We start from the raw sequence: 27127 nt of genomic DNA, 5'->3' as shown, positions 1-27127 counted from the left end.
TTGGGATGTCCAGATTCTATATTCTCTTCTACATCATCAGTTTGACCAGGTGAAAATCCAGTCTCCATATCATCTTCTGCATGAAGATCAAGGACTGTTTCATTGTGTGCAGTTATATCTCCCGATTCCATTCTGTTTGAGTTTGGATTTTGCAATTCAGTGGCTTGTTGCCTTCGTGATTTATTAAACATTTTATCACATGATGAAATTTTAGGCGGAACTGTGATAGGGGTATTACTTATTTCATTAACTAGAACAGCTTTGGTAATAGGTTGATGTGTTGATAGTACAGATTGCGCCCATTCAGCAGTGGGTGTATTAGGCGGAATTGATACCTCAGTTTGAGCTGAAACAGCTTGGCAATTTCGTGTAGCAGAAGCATACGTGTGTTTTGGGATTGTTGACTGTATTTGCTTTCTTGCTTCTTGACATGTGACCTTGTTCTCACTCTTATACTTTTGTATTCTTTTTTTCAATTTTCCAGAGGTCGCATGATTTTGAATATGCTGGATGGTCGCTCTTGCAATTTGGACATTCCGGAGCCTTTGCAGTACAATCTGTTTGTGAATGATTTTTTGACCCATATTTAAGACAAGTAGTTTTGCCTCCACGTGTCATCTGGGAATGACCAAACTTTTGGCATTTGAAACATCTTAAAGGGTTTGGAATGTATGGTCGGATACGGCAATGTAGGTAGCCCTGCTTTAACTGAGGTCGGCAAATTTGGTGTACTAAAGGTCAGTATAATAAATAAATTTTCTGTTTATACTCCGGGACGACCAAACGGTCAGAGGAGTTCACCATATTCAGTAATCACGGGCTTGAACCCCGGTCACTCAAGGCACGTGTACTTGTGCACCTGCGCGCCTGACCACTAGGCTACGGCGGCCTATTTAAACAGTCAGAGGAGTTTTACAAGATAGACAGAATACAAGAAACAGCACCGTATTCAGCAGTCATGGGCTTGACTACGGTGCTGTTTCTTGTATTCTGTCTATCTTGTAAAACTCCTCTGACCGTTTTAATAGGCCGCCGTAGTCTAGTGGTCATGTGTTTGAATAAGCTTGTCATCCCTCCGCATCATAATTCTTCTTGCTTGAGTTACTTTCTGTTCTAGAAGTTCCATGACTATCTACTCTTCAGTGACATGCAGTAAATCCTCTTTTGAGGAGTTCAGTGTGTTATGTGGTATGACTTTGATTGGAATTCTGCTTATAGAGAACATTTTTAATAATAATTTGGTGGAATGCCTTGCTTGCGTGGTCTCAATTAAAAGATCTCCTGACTGGAGCCTTTTCACCATTTTTGGTGTACCTGCTGCATTCTCAACACATCTCTGGATGACAAAGGGAGAGAGTTTGCTTACCGGCTGAGTCACTAACGAATGCATTATTAGAAAAGCTGGTGGTTCTGATTTGTTAGTCCTTTTTTCATTCTTTTTGAAAGATTGAGATCGTCTTCCATTCTGCGGGTCTCAGTATGCTGAGAGTCTGTTGGCTCTAGTGGTGGACATGAATCGCAGTCCACTGTTGCTCCTTTTAGCCCTGGTAGTGAGAGCTTTTCCTCCCAGGTTTCCGGCACCACCATGGGGGGAGGCAGGAGCGGTGCCACCAAGTGGTTGGAGAAGTTAGTTTGTTAGTGTAAAAATATAATAAATATACTAGGGGAAAAAAGGTGATTTTCCTTTCTGGGTTCTTACTCAAGATCTGTTAAGTACAGAACTACTTACAAAGAAATGAGGATGAGAAAAGCACTGGAAAGAAAACAGAAGAAATCACTCAGAAAGATCACTATATATATCGCTTAGGAAAATTCGCTTGGACACTATCACTTGGCACTCAGGGCTGTAGGATGTCAATCATGATAAATCATTAAGAATTTCCAGATTTAAAAGTCGGTTTAGCCGACCGGGCTAGCCAAGTGGGTAAAGTACCTACCCGGCAACCCAAAGGTCGCGGGTTCGATTCCCGCCTCGGGCTTGGATCAAAGTACTGCAAAAACCTTGGGAGGTGCAATATGGCCACAGAAGCCGATGCGCCAACAACTACCAAATCAAAAAAAAAAAAAAAAAAAAGTCGGTTTAATAATCCTGAAAATTTAACTTCTGATTCAAAATGTTTGCACAAAGTGGGATAATTCCACAAAACTGCAATTGCTGTCCATTATGGCCCAAATGCACGACTGAACTCTATAATTTCCGCTTCAAGTTCTTTAGCAATCATCCTTAAATTGCACTGGTTTTTTTGGAGATTGGGGATATAATGCATACAGATTTTTTTTTTTTTTTTATTATTATTATTATTATATCTATGCCATTATATTTTGGAACATTTTCTTCACAATGAAGGCCTCGATGCAGTTTCAAAATCTGCCACCATTTCATCTTCAGAAAGTTTATTTAATATCTTGGTTGCCCTCACCCCCCCCCTTCAACGTTGCTACTGTCACTAGTTTTTTGAATACTGTCTAAACTGTCAGAATCATTCGGATATTCAGCTACTGTGACCATGTAAACTTAGACAGGAGAAATTTACTGAAAGGCAGGGCTCACTCACTTCTCCGAAAAACAGATAACTGCTTTCCAGAGTAAAGGGGAGCCCCGACACAGGTTGACCAGAGGCAATTATCCATGTCGGGAATATGCCTTAAATCTCATGACTGGCTATCGAAAGCATAATTGACTAGCATGACTTCTCAGTAGGTGGGATAGCTGGCTGCATAAGTTTTACGGGCACAACTAACATTGCAGAACGGTAATCTCTTTAACCCTTAATTCGTGCTTTGTAACTGCCTAAAGGCCAGAGGTGGGAACAATGTGTACAAAGTTGTCTCTTGAAATCCGTTCTACTGAAACTATTTTAAATGTAATTACCAAGGGGAATTCAAAAAATTTTGCTATAAAGAAGTTCGTTAAACAGAGGTTGTCTGACTGCAATTAAATTAAAAATGAAGCAGTTTTAAAACACATAACTGGTCGTTTGCAGTATTAAAATGCTGGGAGTGGGCCCCCACCGTAGTTCTGGCTCTGGATACTCAATAATTGAATTCAGGATTTCATTTGTAAAATAAATGATTGTTTCAACAATGGGCTTGAAAATTTTCAAAAAAATAAAATAAATAACAGTGGGCTCTTGCTAGCCCACCTATAGCTCACCACTGAGTATAACTGCATTTCTATCTAGATGGTCATGCATTACTTCTTTAACTGGTGACTACATTATTTGAAATTGAAAGAAGCTAGATAACAACATGTTATTCTGTAATGTTTGTTTTGTTTTTCAAGTAGTAAGCCATTTCAGTGTTAATGATGCTCCAATGTTAAATTCTGTTTCACAAATAGCACTAAATGGGAACAAAATTCTGACTATTTAGTGACTAATTTTTTAACTTCACCTCGTTGGAATTGGGGATTTCTAAGAGACCTTTTCAGTTTTGCTTGTGGTTGCTGGTCTCAGTCAGTGTAGAGTTTTGTCAATTATTTACCCTCAGTTGTGGCGCATGGCCTTAGGGTTATCGGGTTATCTGTGTTTACTTTTGTACTTTGCAATAATTATTAATTTCTTTTTATACCAAATGAAGGTGTTGCAGGTGTTTCATATCACAAAAAATGAAAAACTGCCATATGAACACTTGGTGTCTCAACATATTTTTATACACATTAATCTGTTTTGGAACTTATATACTGTTTGGTTGTGTAACAATTAGTAATAATGACCCAGATGATAATAATGAAAACTTATAGGCAGTGTCGGATAAAAGCAGCTGGAGGCCCTGGGCTAGGAGACCTTGGGAGGCCCAAAATTAATAGCATCTGATCATGAGAAACAAAACCTCGTTCTATTCTTTATCTACTCAATGATAATTTCAATGGTGGCTGAAATTTTAGCATTGATAAAAAGATTGTTTATAAAATTATAACCTTTAATCAGTTTACAAAAGTATGGAATTAATGAAGACGTTCACACAGAACATTCATAGGGGAATCATAGCTATGTTATAACATTACACCATATACAAAGTCAGAACAGTTTCTTTCGAGCTTTTTTGGATGAAAACTTATCAATTATATCATTAAAATCAGTAAGTCGCATGCTTCACCAGTACAGTTAGTAACCATTAAACACAGGAACAGTCTGAAAATTGTTTCCACATTTGGAAAAGCTGTCCGAATTTTCTCCTGGAATATTATTTTATACATATCTTGGTGGCTGAAATTTTCTTTTTCAAGGTGAGCGTGTTTGACATACAGGTGAAAATGCAAGAGTTCATTGACCAGACTAAGGTCAACATCCTTTGAGTACTCTTGCATCAACATCTCGACACCATTGTGAATCTGTTCCTCAGTTGCTTGCAGGTTCACCAAAAATGAAAAATTGCTAGCTACACTCCTATACACTGTTGCACTTCTGTCTACGTTGACTTCAAGAGCATCCATGATAGGGATAAATGAATTTACCCTAAACTCTTGTCTCTTGGAGAAAGTTCGTACGAGGCTTCGGGTGTTGTCCCATCATTGTTTTGTTTTTTTCGTACTCTCTGCCTTCTTTTGACAGTTGTATACTCTACATCCGGTAGATTAAATTTTGCTTGCTGTTCAATTTCATCAAAATTAGCCCGAGTGTTTGATACGAACTGCAATAGTGAACTCTAAATATTTGCACATGTGCTCAATGAAATTTGTGAACTTTGGAGTGCCTTGTTAACTTTATGAAATTAATCTAGCAAATGTATCCAAAGGTGAAGCATGAAAATGAATTCAAATTCTTCCATTTTCTGCAGAAGATTTTCAGCCTGTCGTCTAGTATCTCCTTTCTCACTTTCATCACAGTAAATATGACTAAGGGCTTCAACAATGTTAGCATAACTTTCACTAATAGCTGCGGTAGCTTTGCCGTGAGCCTCCCATCTTATGTCTGATAAATGTTTAGGAACTTTTGATTCAGGAGGCAAGAAATTTTTTAGCACTGCCCATCTTTTTGTAGAAGCTGAGAAAAAACAAAGCTCATTTATTGTGCCAAAAAAATTCACTGCATCCAGGCACGAGTCAACTGCAGTTCGTCCAACTAGATTTAGGGAATGTCCAGCGCATGGAATAAACTTTACAAACTTGTTCCTTTCCAGAATTTTTTGTTGAATGCTGTTATGCTTTCCAGCCATATTGTCTGCATTGTCATATGATTGTCCTCTACATTTACTGAAATCTATTTCAAGTTCACTGAAGTAGTTCAGTATCAGCTCAGCCATACTTTCACTGGTGTGATCTTTCAGTTCAAAAAAACTCAAGTGTTCAACTGGTAATCCATCATTAGGAGAAACATATCTAACAATGACAGTAAGTTGATCAACATGGGAAACATTGGGGGTTGAATGACTGATAAACTAAAATAATCTGTTTGTTTGCTGTTGCTCAGTATTGATTCTCGAACTTTATTAGCTATCAACTGGATAACCTCTTCACTTATGGTTTTGGATAGGTACAGTGGCTGACCAGAGCCTTCACCTCCATACTGATTTATGTGACCACACAGGATGGGATCATATTTGACAATTAATTCAAGCAATTCAAGAAAGTTATCATTGTTTCATCATCTCCCCTAAATGCTAAGCCACGTTCTGCCAAAAGGTAAATCACTGCAATAACTCGCTGAAGTACGTGCCTCCAGTAATCCTGCTCTGCTTTGATTTGCTCTTCTAGTTTTGATGTGAGCGTTTGACGATGCTTTCTTGTGAAGTTTGTTGGCATAGAGTTTATATGATTTTTAGAGTTTCCTTGGGTTTGAACAAGATAAGCGTGATGCCAATCATCGAATCCAGTAGAAGCTAAAGCTGTAGTTGAGGTAGTTTGGTTAGAGAAAAGTTTGCACACAAAACAGTAGACTTTTCCTTTTGTGGGAGAATTCACTAGCCATTCTTGAGGGTAGGTTTCTCCTTTTACTTTGGTGTAATGGAATAAATTCTTTGAGCAGAACCGGGCTTGGTTTTTGTATGTTAGCTTCGAATTAATAAAAGGTCCATCCCAGTGCTGGCATTCTGATGGACCTTTCTCAATCCAAAATGATATTTCCTCATTATTCAATGTGGTCCATAAACCTACGTTATTGTCTCTGAAATCACTAGTAGCATGAAGTTGGTATTTTTGTGTCTGCAATGCTAGGGTTTTCACTGAGATCATTTGCTTTGTTTTCCAAATCTTTAAGATGGTAATGAGCTTTAACTGCTTCTCTTGAACTATCTTGTGGTATGCTCCTTCAGCATCTTGTGTTAATTCTTTGGCTCTAGGTGCTGTCACTTCATTGTCACTTTCTGTACTTGTAGTGGTAGTTACTGACAACAGTTCTCCTTGAAGTTCTTGGGAGGTTGTGTTCTGTATATAAACTGGTTGTTCTTCAGACTTTTCAGTTAGTCTACTTGATTTTCTTCTGTTTGTAAACACAAATGTTCTGTATCTGAGGGATTATGTAGAGCTGCCTGCTGTACAAAGCCATATGACGTGGTTGGCTTTAAACATTTGAGTATTTCCTTCTGTTCTTTTTGTTGCTTTCGTTTACTAGCACTTTCATATCACTTACTCATTATTATTTTCACAAAAAGTCAAAATTAAATATTATTGTGATTCACAATGATATAAAAGAATCCTCACTTGTTCTCAAAACGCACGCTATAAGGATAGACAGTGATCTGAACGCTTGTATTGCTTTGTAGCTGACTGTCATTTGATTCTGGGTAGCTTTAAAGCCTCCCCAAACTTTACTAACAGTAAGTATGCACTTGTTATACTTACTGTTTAGTAAAGTTTGCACAAATATAACTGTTATACAGTCATAGACTCACATCACTTGTTTAATGTTACTAAGCAACTGGGCCTAGATAGTAAAATCAAGGATCAAGGGTGACTACGTTCGACACTCCCATCAGTGTGTTCCTGAATTTTGGATTTGTGCTTGCATATCATTTTGGCCTAGGTATACCCCTGATTTTTATTGTTACAAATGAAATAAAACGAATGGTAAATTTTTTTTTTTGGCAGGTGGCCGAGGCCCCCTAGATTATGAGGCCCTGGACCTCAGCCTGCTCAACCCATATGTAAATCCGGCACTGCTTATAGGGTTATAGCTCTTATAAAATAATATTGTAGTACACTTAGCTGCTTGTCTTGGAAAGCTTAGTAAAATGCTTTGTATTGGTACAGGTAGGACCCGTTTTATGGCACGGTTAGGTTCCAGCAAAACAGGGTCGTAAAACAAGACCAAATTACAATGTAATTGAATGAGATAGTTTCCAGAATTTTCCCAAGTATGTACTAATATTTCTGTTTTTTATAAATAATTAAACATTTAATACACATGTTTTATTTGTACTTATACATAAAACAATTAATAAAATAAAATTAACTTACTTTGGTCCTGTGGAGTCATCGCTTGAGTACGTATTTACTTCACTGTTATTTTATGTGACAATGACGTAATGGGATGACATTAATGGGAGGTTCCTGGTTGAGGGTCATTGGGTTCTGAGGGTTCTTCTCCCCTCATCTGTAGTATTGACATCTGGCGTGACTTCCTACTTCTTTCTTCCAAGATGTTATAGTAGGGCTTCAACATCATGTTGACACCTCTTTGGATGCCATGGCTTCGTTCCCAATCAGGATCATTATCACAAAGTTCATGAAATGCACTACGAATTTTGGCAGGAGCACTCCAAATATGTTTTGTTTTTAATGTTCTGATTGGCTCCAACTCTTCCACTCCATCTGGCATGTCAGCCTCATGTTGTTGAAGTTGCACAGTCAGTTCCTCCAATTCCTCCCTCAAAAGTGGCTCACCATGACTCTCCATCAATGTTGATTCATCATCTGGATCAACATTGTCAATGTTGACCCAGAATTTCTCCAATTTTTTCATTGTCTCACTGCATGAATAAGTTGTTCTGGAGGATGACACACTTGTTATCCCTGTGTATGTACAATGAACGATGTTGATAAAATAGTGTGCACTTTATTTTATCAACATTGTTCATAATCGTTGATACAGTAGAAGGTGCTAAACTCAACACCTTAAACAAATCCAACCAACGCTCACCAGACTCCATGCAACGAATCACATCCATTTTCTCCTTAATTGTTAGTGTTTTATGCTCTTTTTGCCCCCCCACCCACCAGCACATACATTGTCCCACACTTAGAGCTCATGACTACACAAAAATTATTATTATTAATGAGAAATAGCACTATAATAACACTTTGTAACCCATTAACACATTAATTAATTAAGGGAAGATTCACATCGAAACCAACATGGCGCACCGAACGTAAACAACTCTTGGTGTCGCGCATCATTCCACCCACAATGCACCACAAAAAACAAAAACGCCTAGTGTGTGTTTGGACTCGCAGGCATTGCTGCCGATGTGTTAGTGAGTTGCGATTTTTTTTTTTTTTTTTTTTTCGGTAATATTTTGAAACAGTCGTTAAGGTGAAAAGTCATAAAACGGGACTTACTTGTATTATGATTTTGATATTTATATCGTTTCCAGTGTATGATTTAACATATTGCTAATAGGTTAGGGATGGTCACTCTTTTAAGTGTACATACAACAGATCAATTTGAAATAAGATTTTATTATTATCAGATTTTATTTCAAATCAGTAACTGTTATCTGGTCAGTATTCTCCACCACAAATGAAAGGTACAAAAAAAGTTTGGAAAACATGATACCACTAGCAGTTTTGAAATGCTTTATTTTTTAAATTTAAGTTTCTTAAATTAATGAAATCTAGTATCACTGTCAGTTCATTATGAGATGTGTATGGTAGTGGTGGTTCTGAATTGAGGGATAGTGATAAGTAAAGAAATAAGAACAGAGTTTATTAAAATCATATATTTTTTTTTTTTTTTTTTTTTTGTTACTGAAATTCTTTTTTACAAGCATTTGAAAAGAAGATGCAAAAGAAAATGCTTGTGTTTTTTAGTTGATTTTCTTACATCTAAATGATATCATTGCATAATGTGTTCAGCAATTCTTTTTATTTTATCAAAGTTTCATATTTCAGGAGGATATACAACTGGTAAACAGGAATTAATTGACCTTCTTCGTCAACGATCTCGACCCTATCTCTTCTCAAACTCCCTACCTCCTCCTGTTGTAGCTTGTGCTGATAAGGTAATATTATTTTATAGCAAATCTTTCATTTTTTATATAATTTAATTTAAAAGTTAATTCAACATTTTGCAATCTAAATATGTTTTACATAGATTTCCTTTCTATGTTGTATTGCTTATTTCAGCTTCATTTCTCCAGGGATTGTGGAAAACAAAATTTTCATTGCAATATGTACCATTTAATAGCTGTTCAACATTAAAAATGTTTTAAATGAATATTGTGTGTAGTGGTGTTTTTTTTTTTTTTATATATATATATAAAAAAACCCCAAACACGAGAGGTATTAGAACCTATAGTACTTAGTACCATGCTTGGGTTGGAGGTTGAGAAAACAAAAGAAGATATTTGTTGACATTGGAATTGAACTTCTGTAGACTAATTTTCAGGAAATATATGAAGGAAGGTTGTTCCAGAAAATGGCCGTTGAATGAATAAACAAGGAAAATGAAAAGTTGGTTCTGTGAGTTTGAAGTTGGACAGTAAATGGATGTTGGCTGGTGGCGGCACGTGTTCGGACTGTTTTGAAAAAGAGAGAGAGCGGGAATTATAGAAGCCAGTTTAGAAGAACAATGCCCATGGAAATATCTGTAGAAGAGGCTTGCAGCAGAAACAGTAAGTCTATGAGACAACAAGTGGAGAGACTCTTAGAGATAAATCATTAATTAACCTAACTGTCCTCTTCTGAACGGAATCAAGAAGCCTGAGAGAGATTTTGGGAGCACCACCCTAGATGTGGGAACAATATTCTATGGTAGGGTGGATTTGCGATTTGTAAAGATTGAACAGCTGTTTGGAAGAAAAGTAACGCAGAGCGCGAAAGAGAAAACCAAATTATTTAGATGCAGAGGAAGCAATCTTTGTAATGTGCTTGTGCCAAGAGAGATTAGAAGTCAAGGTAATCCCCAAAAGAGATAAATCATTTTGCCTAGAAATCGGAGTGTCACCAAAGAGCATAGGAGCAGAAGAATCCTTTTTGCTAGATATAAGACAAGACTGAGTTTTAGAAGGGTTGAAATCAACTAAGTTGTCTTTGCCCCACTGGAGAATTACCTGGAGATTGGCATTTAAGGAATTGGTGGCAAATATTCGAGAAGTTGAAGCTGATTGAGCAGGGCAAGGTTTCTCAAAAAGGAAAGTGGAATGTAATGTGCTATCATCGGCAAAACTATGGATAGGATTTCCAGTCAATGAAAGGTCATTAATATACAAGAGGAAAAGAGTGAGAGAAAGAACTGAACCTTGGAGGACACCAGCATTAGTGGAGAAGTTAGAAGACAGAGAGCCATCTACCATCACCCTCAGTGAGTGATCAGAGAGAAAACTGGATAACCAATTACTAAAAACAGTTGGCAAACCATAAGATGGAAGCTTGTTTAGAAGACCTTTATGCCAAACACGATCGAAAGCCTTTGAGATGTCAAGAGCAACTGCTTGTGTTTCACTGAACTTTTCCATTGAATTAGTTCATAAATGGGTAACATAAGCCAGAATATCACCAGTGGATCGACACTGACGGAATCCATACTGGCGATCGTTGATCAGATGGAATGTTTCTAGGTAGTTTAAGAGTTGGCGGTTAATTGATTTCTCCATTACTTTAGAAAGAGAAGATGTAATTGCAACTGGACGATAATTGGATGGGAGGGATTTGTCACACTTTTTAGGAACTGGCTGGATATGAGCAAATTTCCAAGCAGAAGGATAAACACCTTTGGAATAAGAAAGTGAAAAAAGGAGGCAAAGAACAGGAGTAAGTTCAGGAGCACAGGTTTTGAGAACAAGTGGAGAAATACCATCGGGACAAGGTGACTCATTAGCCATGTGGGCAGGAGCAGCAGCGCATAGCACACGCTCCTTGATTAGACCGGGGTTCGAGCCCATGACCACCAAATACGGAGGATGCGGAAAGGTCACAGAATGACCACCGCATATCCCTGATTCAATATGGCCTTAGTTGCTAATACTCCTAAAAACCAAATAACAACAACAACCATCGGGACCTGGAGTTTTCTTAGCATCAAGACCCTTTTGAAGGAAGACCACAGGAGACATTGAATGGAGCATGTAGGGAATGGTGGGAGGTGTTTTACCAAGATCATTAATAAATGAAATTTATTAATTGAGTTGAAAGAAAAATGGGATGCTAGCAGGTCAGCTTTATCCTTGGCCGCAGTGATAACAGAACCATATGGTTTTGATAGAGGTGGGAGCAGAGATGGCAAAAGTTGCGGCCAATAGCTTCGGCAAGAGACTAGAATGCTTGGAATAAGGCAAGAAGCCAGTTTTCTACTTTTAGCCTGTTCAAACTCTAGTTTGGACTGATAAATAACTGCTTTACATGTGTTCCGAGCTTTGGTGTAGGCAGAAAAAAGGCACCTCTCACTTCAACCATGTACTTAGAAGGGTTGTTTGTGAGAAAAAGATCAAGCGTGTTGGCTGTATGGTTAGGATTATCTGGTATTCTTGTAGGTAAATGAACAATCTGTGCAAGGTCATTAGTAATTACAAAAGCCTCAGCTTGTCGACCAGCTGGGTCAGTGTGACTACAAAATGGAAGCCAATTGGAGTTGTGAAAATTAAAATCAGCAAGGAAAATTACATCACTGTTAGGAAATTTGAACTGGAGAAAGTCAAATTGTTGTTGTTTGTTATTTGGTTTTTAGGAGTATTAGCAACTAAGGCCATATTGCTCCGGGAATATGTGGTGGTCATTCCCTTGACCTTTCTGCATCCTCCGTATTTGGTGACAGGCTCGAACCCCGATCTAATCAAGAAGCGTGTGCTACGCACTGCTACTCCTTCCCACCTGGCTACGGAGGCACGACAAAAGTCAAGCTGTAAAGAGAGGAAGTCGAAGAGCTCCAAGTGATTAGTGGAGTTGGGATAACGGTAGAGACAACAGATGAATTTGACACAATGAGGTAGAGAGATTTTAAGCCAGAGAATATCGTAAAGAGGAGATTCCAAATTACAAAGTCTCTAACAGGGAATTTTGGAACGGACATATGCATAAGTATCACCTTCGAGGCGAAAGGAATCATAAAGCGAATAATTTGGGCAACTGAGATGAGCAGTAATTGAATCAACCGATAACTGAGATTCTGTCAGAAAAAGTACATGGGGTTGGGCAGACTGCAAGTGGAAATGAACATCGTTGAGTTTAGAATTGAGACCACGTATATTTGTGAAATGAATAAGGAAGTGTTTGGGAGGTTTAGATCTTTTTGCAAATAAGCTTACTCTATTAGTTTGACCATTCATGGTGTATTCAATAGTAAGAAAAAGTGGGGAGGACATGCTGTATGAAGTTGTTGTTATTTGGTTTTTAGGAGCATTAGCAACTAAGGCCATATTGCTCCGGGATATGCGGTCGTCATTCCCTGACCTTTCCGCATCCTCCATATTTGGTGGTGATGGGCTCGAACCCCGGTCTAATCAAGAAGCGTGTGCTACGCACTGCTGCTCCTTCTCACCTGGTTCCGGAGGTGTCAGCTGTATGAAGTAATGAAATTTTTTGGATATGATGTAAACATGGTAAGAATATACCCAGATTCTTGACATAACGGGGCCTCGACAATGCCCCCCCCCAAAGCATACACACTACTCAGACTCTCCCCAGTCACTGTCTGGCAGAGTAGAGGTAGCAAGATTATACACTAGCTGATCCAGAAGCCTCCTAAAGAGTTACCAATAGGTTCGGTCACGTGTACTAACTAGCGGCCGGTCTGCAAACACCATTTTAGAGCTGTACCTTTGAATGTAAGGAAGATTGGATCTCGCCATGATGTCCATCATAACCTCAAAAGTTATCAGTCATACTGCATAATGGAAGAGATGGGGTAGGGTTGACCGGAACTTAGCTCTGGAGATTAAACATGGGTTCCACCACTTCAAGCCTCCAATAAGCAAAGTGGTGGTATTGCACTGGTTGACAAGAGTCATCTACCACCTAGTACTACCTGGTAACACAGAGGGGCGGCATTCCTCCATGTGGTGTGGGCACCACACCTAGACCCCTGCTTTCATTGTTCACACCTGGGTGGTCACCCACTGTGACCACCCAGGTGTGAACCAATGGAGGTCATACCCAGGATTACTAACAGTCCCACCATCGTGAAGGTGCAAGCGGAGGATTTGGCTGTCACAGACCATCCAGACTTCACCAAAATTGGGTCCATTTGACTTGTGTATCACCCGAATATCAGTTCCATCAGCGTTTTAGACTCCCAGATAGCAAGTACAATTTGTCTGGCATAACTGAGAGAATGTCTGTGACAGCCTCAAGGACAAAAGTGTAGTGTGTTGCATGAAAGGCATGATATGGGTTGTCAGTGCTAGCCGAATTAGATAGTTAAAACACTTATACAACATTTATGTAATTAATGGAAATTAAAATTATTCAAATTCACAATATATATATAATGAATATTTAGCCTTGATGCTAATCAATTGTGTTATGGTTCTCTGAAAAATCTTAATTACAGTTTTTTATCTACTTTAGGCCTATTATTTTGGGTTATTAAAAAAAGTGGAGGGTGGTTCTTTATTTATTTTTTTGAAATTACAGGAACTTTCCAACTTATGCAATTTGACTTTACATAAATTTTTGCCGGCTGGTGTAAACTGAAAAAAATATGGAAATGTATTTTGTACCTGTAGGGATAAATGGAGGTATTGTGAAAATATCGTAATGTGAACCCAATAACACATTGGTGTTTTTTTTTTTTTTTTGTAAATCATTCCAAGTCCTTGGAAGTTGAAAATTTTGCTATATTACTAAGCTATTTATCTCTCTAAAAGGTCATTTTTTTAATGGAAATTGCATTACCCTTTCATTGTTATATGTTCCCATTATAAGAATCAGTTTTGACACCTTTGTGATATTTTTCTGAAGCACGTTGCTGGAGGCCACGACCATAAAACAATAAAAACAGTTTGCACTTTCCGGTTTATTTGGCTTTTCTGTTAGTGCATCTATTTATAAATGGGTAGTAAACTCGATCTTATTGCATTTGCAATAATACTGATAACTGCAATTGTGTGGGTTTTTACATTATTATGGTGAAATTTTGTCCCCTTCACTGAAATCTTCAATCAGAAAAAAACAAATTTTCAGAAAATTCTCTTCATTCCTATTTATGTATTACAATGATGAAGGGAAAGTGACCAATGGAAAGTGCAAGTTGTGGTAGTGCTAGGAAACAAAACAAAATTGATTTAGAAATGAAGATGAAAATGATTAAGAAGTAAGAAGCAGCACAAAGTTCATATCTGACTGCACAATTATCCCCAGGTCCTTTTTATTCTTCACTACCCTGAGTGTAGTACCACCCGGTTCATATGTTACTCTGGGGTTGCTGCTACCCATATGCAGTACTTTACATTTGTCAATGGTTAGCTTCATTTGCCACCTCTCAGCCCATCTGTTCAACTTTTCCAGATCCTTTTGCAGTAGCATACTGTCATTACAAGTTGAGTGGGTGGCCTTAATTAGTGATTGTATACTTGTGAATTGTATATCAAGTCTAAGTGAGCAGCCAATTAGTGTACTAAATTAAATCTTCCAATTAAACATATATCAGAAGTTATTTGTACCTTAACACTAGGTTGTATCTTTTGCCGTACATAACTCAAAGGTTGCTAGGTTATATTTCAGTGGTGCTATTGAAATAATTTGAAAATCGTAAGTATTTCTGTATTTTATTTCCATATTTTAGATGACTGTGAAGCACCTTCAGTGGTGATGGCCAAAAGTCTACTGTCGAAACTGGCTAATTCTCATTTTCGAGATGACAGTGTTATCTATAGCACAGCCTACTTTTGTTTCTTTTAAACTGTTTAGCAGTATATTCATAGATCTGTGTTTTTTATGTTTTGAAAAGTTGTTTCAATGATTCATGTTCCTTCAGTGTATTAATTGTCTTAAGTTTTTTGGTATATGCTACCATCTTTTATTTATGTTTTCAACTAATTAGCGATTCAGTTTATAAATATATAGTGGCACAAAAATAGCTTTGAAAATTAGAGAAGGTCCCACCTGTTGACATTATTTGTCTGATTTGGGCTTACAAAACCTGAAATTTAAAACTTTTCTTGTGATATTCACATCCAGAATTTTAAAAACCAGTCATGTAATGCATAAATAGGTGTAGAAGATACTGTTACATCAAAAGAATGTTTTTTTTTTTAGTAAACAGTTTTATGAAATTTGTGACTTTTTAAATGAATTTTTACTGTTTTTTTTTTTTTTTTTTTAATTGTGATCTGATTTTCGACAGTAATTTTATTCTAATGTTTGGCAATAAAGTCTAAATAAGAAAATGTTGATATTTAAAGCACTTATATAAAAATAAGTTTTCGTTTTTACTAAATTTAAATTTCCACAAAAACATTTATTCCATGTAGCGAAACCCACTAAGTTCACTGGAAGTCATCCACTTATGTGCAGCAAACTCCCTTCTGAAAGGGTTACATAATGGCCCCACCAAAAAGTGGTTCTGTCATTTGTTTAAAATACAGGAATTTAATTTAGAAAAGGGTACATTTTTCAAATTATCTCAGTATGTGTGTGTGTGTGTTGTGGGCGAGGGGAAGATAAGATAGCAGCCTATTTGGTTGAAAAACATACAGAATTCTTTAAATTACAGGTAAGTTTAATTAACTTTAGTTTCAGGCATGCAACTTTATTGAAAACAAAGAAAGCAGTAGTTTGTTTATTTCTGTATGTATGAAATTAATATTATGCTTTTGCATTGAAATGAAATTGTTGTTACTCAAATAGTTCAGGACCATGACCGACTGCAAACCTTTATAATGTAATACATTATAAGCTGTAGGGTACGTACAGTCGAGCATTAGAAAGTGAAGGTGCACAATTAACTAATGAACAATTAATTAATGAACTAATGAGACATGTGGCAGAGATGAAAAATGTATCCCATGCATTTTTCATCTCTGCCACATGTCAGAGATGCATTTTTCATCTCTGACATGTGGCAGAGATGAAAAATGCATGGGATACATATAAATTAATGGGTGACACGGAAGTCTACGCTAGATATAAGCTGGTCTATAACAAAGTCACAAAGGAGATTAGGCAGGCAAAGGCAGATTATGAGAAATCTTTGGCAAAGAATGCAAAGAACAACAGCAAAAAGTTCTTTACGTATGTAAACTCTAGAAGGAAGGGAATGAATCAGATTGGTCCGCTGGATATCGATGGTTCAACGGTTGATGATCCTGCTCAGGTGGCTAATAAACTAAATGAGTATTTTACATCTACATTCACACATGAGGAGTTATTCAGCGAGGGGAATGCCAGAGGTGAACTAAACTCTGGCAGTGAGCTAGATGATTTTGTATAACTGAGAGGAAAGTGGAGGAGAAATTGTTGAAGATAAAAATAAGAAAGGCACCTGGGGTGGATGGGATCTATCCAGTTGTATTAAAGGAGGCAGCAAAGGAAGTAAGCAAATCCTTAGCCATAATCATGAGAACTTCCTTGGACTCAGGGGAGGTACCCATGGACTGGAGATGTGCAATTGTGACCTCAATTCACAAAGGAGGATCAAAGGGCAACACAAGTAATTATAGACCTGTTAGTTTAACTTCTGTTCCAGGGAAATTAATGGAGGCACTGGTTAAAGAAGCACTGCAGGATTATCTACACAAGACTTCAGTTATAGCTTGAACACAGCATGGGCTTGTTAAGGGGAAGTCTTGTCTGACCAATTTGATTGGATACTATGATGTGGTGACAAAGGAACTGGATGCAGGGAATAACTTTGATATCATATATTTGGATCTTAGAAAGGCTTTTGATACTGTTGCACATGAAAGACTGCTGCACAAATTGGAGCAGTGTGGCTTTGGAGGCAAATTGCTGCTATGGATAAAGGGATGGTTGAGTGGGAGAAGACAGTGTGGTAATTAATGGACACTGCTTTTCGTGGACTAATGTTATTAGTGGAGTCACTCTGGGTTCAGTGTTGGGTCCATTGCTTTGTTTGTTTTCTGTCCATTGTTTTCTGTATTTATAAATGATATTGATGATGGTATATCAGGCTTAATGTCCAAGTTTGCAGACGATACAAAGGTTGGCAGGATTGTTAATGACACTAATGACAGTACACTGCTGCAACAGGATCTAGAAAAGTTGAGCAGATGGGTTGAGAGGTGGCAAATGAAGTTTAACATTGACAAATGTAAAATACTACATATGGGAAGCAGTAATCCCAGAGTAACGTATCAACTCTGTGGTACCACACTGACAGTGGTAGAGAATGAAAGGGACTTGGGGGTAATTGTGCAGGCAGATGTGAAGTTTTCTGAGCAGTGCAGATGGTCTGCAAGAGTAGCTCATGGTGTCTTGTCAATGATATACAGGATATTTCTAGCAGGGATAAGGAGGTGATTACCCCCTTGTATATGGTGGTCAGGCCACACCTTGAGTACTGTATACAGGTCTGGAGGCCCCATTTTAAGAAGGATTTAGAGCTGTTGGAACGAGTACAGAGAAGGGCAACAAGATTAGTGAATGGAACAAAGGGTTGCTCTTACGAAGAAAGGCTTAAGTTTTGCAGATTAGAGTGTTTGGAGACTAGGCACTTGCGAGGTGATCTGATTGCGGTGTATAAAGCCTTGAATGGTTTGAGCATGCCCAGTGCTGATGGGATTCTTCCTCTTGCTCAGTATAATCACCTGAGAGGGCATAAATTCAAATTGAGGAAAGACAGATGTAGAATAGATGTGCAGAAGTTTGCCTTTAGCCAGCGGGAGTTGATTGGTGGTACAGACTTCCATCTTTTGTTGTGGAAGTTGATAGCATAAAGTTAAGGCTGAGCTGGACAGGAGGAGGGAGGCATGTTTTAAACATTGAATTTAGTTAGATTTCCAAAATTCATGGAAATTGAGTGATTTTAAATTGTACAGTTTTAAGAGATTTAACACTTTGAAATGTAAGCTTTCATTGAAATTCACACGATATGGAAAATCAAAGTATATTGTAAATTAAGAATGGCATATATGAAGGTAATTTGGTTGTAGAAAGACTGCTATTAATTGATTTAGTTGAACTGAAGATAGTTTTGATTACAGCCACATATCCATTAAAATTTGTGCTTATAGCAATTCAAATTTGGGTTTTATTTCAGGTTTTTGATATTCTTTTAAGTAGTTCAGCACTTACTGAAAAAGTGAGAAGTAACACAATGAGGTTTAGAAAAAAGATGAAAGCTGCAGGATTCAATATTATTGTAAGTAATAAAAGAACTTTTTGGAATATTTACATATGGAATTGATTGAAGAAATCATTGTTTACCCTTGCTAATAAGTGATTTTATCAAAATAACTATTGTCCAACTTAGCATTTGTTCTGATTATCAACTATTTTCACTGACTCTATATAATTATTTTATTTTTAATGCACAAGGCATAATATGTTATGGGTTAAACATAACATATTATGCATTTAGTCATAATATATAGTCATGCCATGTGCATTTAGTTTTGTGCCTTGTGCACAAGACTAAATGCACAAGGCATAATATGTTATGGGTTAAATTAACTATATAATATCGGTGTAAATACACCATAGTTAACCCAAACATTGCACCAAATATTGTACCATAAATTTAACTACATAAGTAGTGTAACGGCATTGTTTGATTTTATCTCATATTTTAGCTACCTTCACAATGAGATAACAGATATTGCACTACTTTGAATAAATAATGCTTCTCTAGTAGAGGAGGCTACTTTATTTATTCTCATTGGGCACCACCACCCAGGCGCGTTTCGGAGCTTGTCTCATTCATCGGTGAGCAGGCAGGTATCCCAATAATGCAGACATGCCATCACGGTTGCAAAGTTTATTCCACAATATGAGAGATGCCAAATGGTCTGCCTGCCCACCGACAAGTGAGCCAACAAGCTCTGAAGTATCTGGGTGGTGGTGCCCACTGAGAATAAATAACAGCAATCTCCTCTACTAGAGAAGCGTTTTTTATTCAAAGTAGTGCAATACCTGTTATCACATTGTTGAAGGTAGCCACAATATGAGAAAAAAATCAAACTATGCTGTATTTACACTGATATTAAATAGTTAATTTTACCCATAACTTATTATGCCTTGTGCATTTAGTCTTCAAAATATTATCATTATCATCATCATTTGGCATCTCTCATATTGTGGAATAAACTTTCCAACTGTGATGGCATGTCTGCATTATCAGGGTAAATGCCTGCCCACTGATGAGTGAGCCAACGAGCTCCAAAATCATCTGGGTGGCAGTACCTACTGAGAATAAATAACAGTAGTCTCCTCTACTAGAGAAGTGTTATTTATTCAAAGTAGTGCAATACCTGTTATCTCGGACAAGGGCCTAATAACTAATAAATTCATCCTGGATGTCAAACTTGTTTATCCAAAGTCGGTGCCTTGGTTCTCTCCTGGCCTCTGCTGTACTTATATTATAACTGGACACGGCTCTATAAATCATAAATTGACTCCCTTGCGAATCATCAATAACCCCTACTGTACATGTGAAGAAATTGAAGATTGGGACCAATTTATGACGATTTTTGTCATAAATTGGGCAGATACAAACTTGTGAGGGACTTGCTCAAATTGGAAATAAAAAATCTGTACTTGACCATTTTACCAGCATCGACTTGCTAACCCTAGATCCAGGGTAGGATTACCTGCTAACTCACCATGGTTGGGTAGGCTCCAGTGGTCTTGACCACTCTACTGCAAAGTATGTCACACTCAGCACTCTTGCTGAGTGGCTTTTCTACCCTTCTGGAGTTATCCCTCCCCCTTTTCTCCTGGTGGGGATATGCTCCACTGTCAATTTAGGGGATGCCTTCACCTACATCCCCTTACTCTTTCATCCCCCATCTTCTTTCGTACACACACTGTACTGCTGCAATCTACCTTATCTTTTATTTATTTTTAATTTTTATTATTATTATTTTTTTATTTTATTTTATTTTAATTTTCTGTTTTTACTTTTAATTAAATTTTTTATTTCATTATATATATATTTTTAAATTGGTCTCCGTTCAGAAAGCTCAGGCGACCCTGACGAAGACCTGCCAGAGAATAATGGGCTACCTGGCTACCTCCTGGTTTGTGTGTGTGTGTGTGTGTGTGTGTGTGTGCATGTGCGGGCAGGCAACGTGGTGTCCCATCAGGGGTCCTGTGGCCAAATGCCAGGACACACAACAAAACCCAACACAATACTACGCATTCAACACAATACTACGCATTCAACACAACACTTTTCTGGCATTTACAGTGTTCTGTATTTCTTCACAGTGTACATATGGCGCAGTTGTGGGAAACCACAGGTGACGCCCGACCCTAACACTATGCACACTATGTTGAAGGTATCCCAAAATACAATACCAGGTCCAAATCCTTGTCTACAGTTAACTGGTTTGTTGAGCTTTCCCCCTTGGCCCGGCAGGCTGTAAATCAACAGGAGCGGATCTTTGTAAGTTGGGGAAGTCATAGGTTCCATGAGCATGTAGCAGTACCAATGTGTTACCAATGTCTCAAATTTGGTCACACTTCTCATACATGTAGCCAGCGGGAACCTACATGTGGCCACTGTGCCCAACATGGCTACGAACACCGTCTATGTCCAAAGAACAACCAGCCGTATGTGCCGACTGCAAATCTACCCCACCACCATTCCAACAGGGACTCAATCTGCGCTGTATATCTTAAAGCCAAGGGTATGCACCAGTCACACACAAACCATGGATAGAAGACCTACATTAGGAGAAATTCGGGAGTTAAAATTCGTTCAATTAAATGCACAAAGAGCACAGACAGTGACTGACCAACTAAAGCACAGGAGGAACACATAGACATTATACCATTACAGGAACCTTACTCTCACATTAGAAAATTCATAGGATATTCCAACCACTACAGAATAATGCAAACTACTTCGAAAGCACCATGGGCAGCAATCGCAGTAAGAAACATTGAAGTCTCAGTTACTCAGATTTCAACCCTTTGCACACCCACAAGTGCATGTGCTCATATAAACTCAGCCTTTGGGTCTTTTCACATTCTTTCTATCTACAGTAAACCAGTACAACCCATTTCACACTATAAATTTAATACAAACAGCTCTTGATGTTCTCCCAGGGGGTAAACTTCTCATTGCAATGGACGCAAATTGTCACTCTTCAATGTGGCACAGCACAACACCAGACTGCACAGGCATCAGAAATGGTGATGAACTGGGAAACTACATTATGTCATCCAATCTCTGCATCTTAAACCAGCCTGGAAACCTTCCAACCTTCAGCATACCCTCTGGGAGAGCACCATTGAAGTGACTATAGCCTCGCCATCCATTGCAAGTAAATTTACCAACTGGAAAGTTAATGATGCGTGGACGACCTCTGACCACAGAGCGATCACCTTCTCCTTGTGTCGCTCTGTTGATCATGTTCTCCCTATTCCCCGAGATGTCATCAGGTATTGTACCAAAAAAGCGGACTGGAATCGCTTTTACCAAGTTCTTGAAAATTTGCTATCTACCTATCCTATCATCCTGACCCAAACCACTCCTGAGAATAATGCCATAACACTAACTGAAAGTATCCAGCAAGCTTGCTCTACTGCTATTCCAAAACGTAGACCTTTTCGCACTGTTGTCCCATGGTGGAACCCTGAATTGGACAGCCAGAGAAAAGCAGTACATCATGCCCGCAAGGCCTTTCAGAGGGCTCGTGTTTCACTACCTCTCCCCGAAATTGAGGCTGCCAGAGAAACCTACAGATTACTCTGAAATGCCTACACAGATAATATCAGAAAATCCAAGAAAAAGTTCCAGCAGGAATTGGGTAACAGCGAGCCCTGGGGAGTGGTATACCATATCGTGACCAACAAACTCCCCAGGGGAGAAGTCCTGTGTTCAGCACTGAAACCAGATGGTTCAGTCACCCTAACTTGGGAAGAATCTGTCAACAATATGTTGGACTTCATCTTTCCAAATGACATTGTATTACTGCAAATCAACATTGTATTATTACCAGGAATGAGGAATATGCAACCGATCAAACTGAAGCGCCCTTTTTATTGGAGGAACTTAAAACTGCTCTGCACAAAACCAAAGACAACAAAACTCCTGGAAATGATCTTCTTGAGGTGGATGTCTTAAAAAAGTTTGCTGAAAGATTTCCTCACCACCTACTAGCTACCTTCACCAACTGTCTTGAGTCTGGATACGTTCCCATTCCAAAAATCTGGAAGGAGGTTAATGTAAAACTTATCATCAAAGGTCCTGAAAAACCTCCAGAAATTCCAAACTCTTACAGACCAATTGCCTTGCTTCCTGTCCTCTCCAAACTGGGCCCCGGGTGCCAAGCGTTCCGTGGCCAAGCGATCTCAGTGCGTTTTCCAAAGCGAGCTATCTAAAGAGCTTTTGCCATTGTATATATTCTGTTTATTTCTGAATACCGTTTTTTCTCATTTTATATTTAAGTAGCTCTTTTGTTCTGCAAGAAGTAGGCAAAAGCCCAGAAAGGAAAGAAACCTTTCTGTTTCGTTTTCTTTATTACTAACACAACTAATAGCCGCTTGGTCACCTCGTGGCACTGCTCCTGCCTCCCCGTGGCGGGGCCGGTAACCTGGGTGGTAAAGACAAACCCCCAGGGCCAAAAGGAGCCGACATGGATATAAGTGACTATCCACTGTTAGAGCCCTCGAGCTCAAGGTCAGAAATTCCTGACATTGACCATGACTCCAATCGTGCAAAGAGACTAAGGACGGAAAATCAGAATAATGACGTGCCAGCATTTCTTATAATGCACTCATTATCCACGCAACCTGTTGGCAAACTATCGCCTTTTCTTATACAGAAATGTTTAGAATCGGTTTGTGGATCTCCTAAAATGGTTAAGCGTCTCCAATCTGGAGACCTTCTAATTGAAACTTCTAAGACAACTCACTCAGAGAAGCTGTTAAAATTAACATCATTTAACAGTATTCCAGTGTCAGTTACGCCCCATAACACTCTTAACACCTCTAGAGGCGTTATCAGCGAATGGGACTTACTATCAGTGTCAGAAGAAGAGATAATACAAGAACTGAGGGAACAAAAAGTGACTCATGCGCGGAGAATAATGACCAAAAAAGATGGGAACCTACTACCAACCAGGTCCGTCATTTTGACATTTAGTACTCTGACTCTTCCATCTTCTGTTAAAGCAGGTTATTTAAACTGCAAGATTCGGCCTTACATCCCAAATCCCATTCGCTGCTTTAAGTGCCAGAAGTATGGCCATTCTCAGACGGCATGCCGAGGCGATGCTGTGTGTCCTATTTGTGGCTCTAAGGAGCATTCCCAAGGAGACTGTACAGCTGCCACTCCTAGTTGCCCTAACTGTAAAGGAAGCCATCCTGCCTTTTCTAAAGCATGTGACCTTTGGAAAACAGGCAAACAAATCCAGAAATATAAGGTAGAGCATAAAGTCACATACCCTGAAGCAAGGAAGCAAATACTGTTAACCATGCCTAGCCGATCATACGCATCGGTCTCTAAAAACAGCCGGTCAATTTCAACTCAAACAGATGTCTCCATAGAACCAAACATTTCATTTGCCACCTGGGCCAAAACCATGCTAACGTGCAATAAAAAATCTACAGTTAATGAAACCAGCAACACGCCAATCAGTATCCCAACTGATGCCATCTCAACCTTGCCCGAAAGAACAAAATCTGTTAGTGTTGAAAATCAAAAGACAATGAAATCATGCTATAGCAACATTCAAATGGAAGTTCAGTCAGAGGACGAAGACACAGTCCTAGAATTACATGCCAATGATACCATGGATACAGGACGCCCAACCTTTCCCAAAAATGAAAAATCAAAACTAAGCAGGCAGAAACCTCAGAAAAAACAGTCAGATCAATCTTCGTCAAATAAACCCAAGCAATGAACAAATTCCTACAATGGAACTGCAGAGGATTACGCAGTAATATAGATGACCTGAATGATTTACTCACACAAACTAACGCATTAGGAGTATGCTTACAGGAAACATTTTTATCACCAAAAGTTTCACTCAAATTCAAAAACTATACTATGTTTAGGCGAGACAGGGATTCTGACTCTTCTCGTGGAGGGGTAGGTATTCTTGTCAAAACTACCATACCATCAAGACATCTCCAACTAGTAACCTCCCTAGAAGTTGTAGCAGTTCGGATAGCAATGGGAATATCATTAACCCTTGCATCTGTTTATATACCACCTAATTATCCTTGTACCCAGACTGAACTTGACAACCTTTTAACACAACTGCCACCTCCTGTCTGTTTACTCGGTGATTTTAACGGTCACCATCCATTGTGGGGATCCTCCACTATGGATAAGAGAGGCCAATTAATTGAAACATTCCTAGATAACCATAATCTGACTGTATTAAACACTGGCTCTCCAACGTATGTTCAATTACCTGCAGGCACAACATCTGCCATAGATTTATCTATCTGTTCAGCATCTCTTTTTCCAAGTATGGAATGGTTGGTGTTGAACGATCCATTCCACAGTGACCATTTTCCAATCATCAGCTCACTTCAAACACAGGTCGTATCATGCCCCAAAGCCCGTATATCTTGGAATTTCCACAAAGCAGACTGGAAAAACTACTGTACTTGTGTCCTATTAAACAAACAGTATGTACAGCAACAACATATTGATGAAGTAACCGAACACATTACCAGCCATATATTATCAGCAGCTGAAATGTCTATTCCAAAATCCAACCAGAGCAAGCGGGTACACCAAAACCATTGGTGGAATCAAGATTGCACCATAGCGAAAGTAGAAAAAAACCGTGCTTGGAACCAATTTCGCAAATTCCCCACTACTGCCAACCTTATAGCTTTCAAAAAACTGAGAGCCAAAGCAAGACAAATTAGGAAAAAAGCAAAACGTGACTCCTGGATTAAGTTCGCCTCAACTATTAACAAAAATACTGACACTCGGATTATCTGGAAAAAAATACAAGCTCTCAATGGAAAATTTCTACCTCTACAGTCTCCAATAATTCAGTGGAATGGGCAGGACCTATCTTCTCCTACTGACATCGCAAATGCTTTAGCAGAATATTTCTATAATACTTCCGCCTCAACCACTTATGTGACTGCTTTTCAGAGAATTAAAACTAATGAAGAACGAAAAAAATTGAATTTTTCAACTAATCACCCACTTCCATATAACCAGCCCTTTACTATAGCTGAACTCAAAGAATCCTTGAGTAAATCTCCAAATAGTGCAGCAGGACCAGACGGCATTCACTACAGAATGCTTAAACATCTGTGTGAAGCTGATCTGTACATACTATTGCTATTTTATAATAGGATCTTCTCAGAAAACACATATCCTCTCTCATGGCGTCATTCCTATATTTGTGCAATACCAAAACCGGGAAAAGATACATCTCTAGTTCAAAATTACAGACCAATATCATTGACAAGCTGTTTGGGCAAGACCTTCGAAAGGATGGTGCATAAGAGGCTCACCTGGATTCTTGAATCCCAAAATCTGCTTTCTGATCACCAATATGGCTTCCGCAAAAACAGGTCCACCCTAGATTTACTTGTCAAAATTGAATCCAACATACGTAACGCCTTCATCAGGAGACAACATTTAGTTATGGTCAACCTGGATATTCAGAAAGCATTCGACACCACATGGCGTCATGGTATTATCACAGATATGCATCAGTTAGGGTTGAGAGGCTATCTCCCTCAAATTATTCAGAACTTTTTAAAGTTACGTACCTTTCAAGTCAGATATCAAAACTTCCTATCAGCATCTCATATTCAAGAAGAGGGTGTCCCACAGGGTTCTATACTGAGTCCAACCCTATTCGCAATTAGGGTCAACAATATATTGGAAGATCTTCCAAAAACTATTGAAGTATATATGTATGCAGATGACCTCACCATATCGTGCCAATCACAAAATATGAATACTATCGAAAGACAGTTACAAATTACTCTAAACAGAATAGAATCGTGGACTTTACGCAATGGATACCATCTTGCTGAACAGAAATCCACTACCACTCATTTCTGCAAACTCCGGTCATTTCATCCTGATCCTGAGTTAAAGATAAAAAATGTGTCGGTTCCTCTGGTTAACACTGTCCGCTTTCTTGGCCTGATTCTAGATAGAAAACTGAACTTTCAAGCACATGTGGCCTATCTTCGTACCATCTGCTTGAAGAAATTGAATATCCTTCGGTGTGTGTCATCCATGTCTTGGGGCGCTGATCGGCATACGCTTATCCATATTTATAGAGCTCTCATCAGATCCCGTTTGGACTACGGTTCCCCAGTGTATGACTCTGCGAGGAAGAGTACATTAGAACGATTAAATACCATCCAGCACAGTGCCCTTCGAGTTTCTCTAGGGGCTTTCAGAACATCCCCAGTCCAGAGCCTTTACATTGAAGCCCACGAACCTCCCTTACATCTTCGGAGGAAAACATTGCTCTTAATGTATGCCGCAAAAATCCGCAGTCTTCCCTACCACCCGAATTGGAGATGTCTGTACAACACCGAATGGGACTCATTTTACAACAGTAAACCAAATGAAAACAGACCTGCTGCACTTAGACTTAAAGAACTAACTCAAACGTGGAATATTGCAATCGACAATATATATCAGGACATAACACCTCCTGATCCACCGTGGACAAATATCCCTGCAATTTACGATGACTATTTCCAACAGTGGGGAAAGAACACCTTGTGTCCCTTCAATATCGCACAGTTACATGAAGCTCACTCTGCTTTTAATTCACAGGCCTGTAAGATCTATACAGATGGATCGAAAACTGAGACCCAAGTAGGCGCTGCTGCGATCTTTCCATCTTTCAGCACTTCTGTCTCATTACCTGTAGAATGCAGTATCTTCACTGCTGAGCTTTATGC

General features: G+C 38.7%; 1 protein-coding gene across 3 annotated transcripts in view; it reads left to right on the top strand.

The window, feature by feature from the left end:
- Nucleotides 1-27127, top strand: part of Gcat (Glycine C-acetyltransferase) — a 183480-nt gene that overhangs the window by 125927 nt on the left and 30426 nt on the right. For all 3 annotated transcript variants that reach the window (XM_090385157.1, XM_090385156.1, XM_090385155.1), the window contains 2 exons: nucleotides 9050-9159; nucleotides 18312-18413. In XM_090385157.1, the coding sequence (XP_090241283.1) occupies nucleotides 9050-9159; nucleotides 18312-18413 (212 nt within the window). The remainder of the gene's footprint in view (nucleotides 1-9049; nucleotides 9160-18311; nucleotides 18414-27127) is intronic.

The sequence above is a fragment of the Mastigoproctus giganteus genome, chromosome 11, assembly GCF_048544385.1.
Source record: "Mastigoproctus giganteus isolate SK-2022 chromosome 11, ASM4854438v1, whole genome shotgun sequence".
NCBI lineage: Eukaryota > Metazoa > Arthropoda > Arachnida > Uropygi > Thelyphonidae > Mastigoproctus > Mastigoproctus giganteus.
This window is presented reverse-complemented; position numbering and strand designations above follow the sequence as displayed.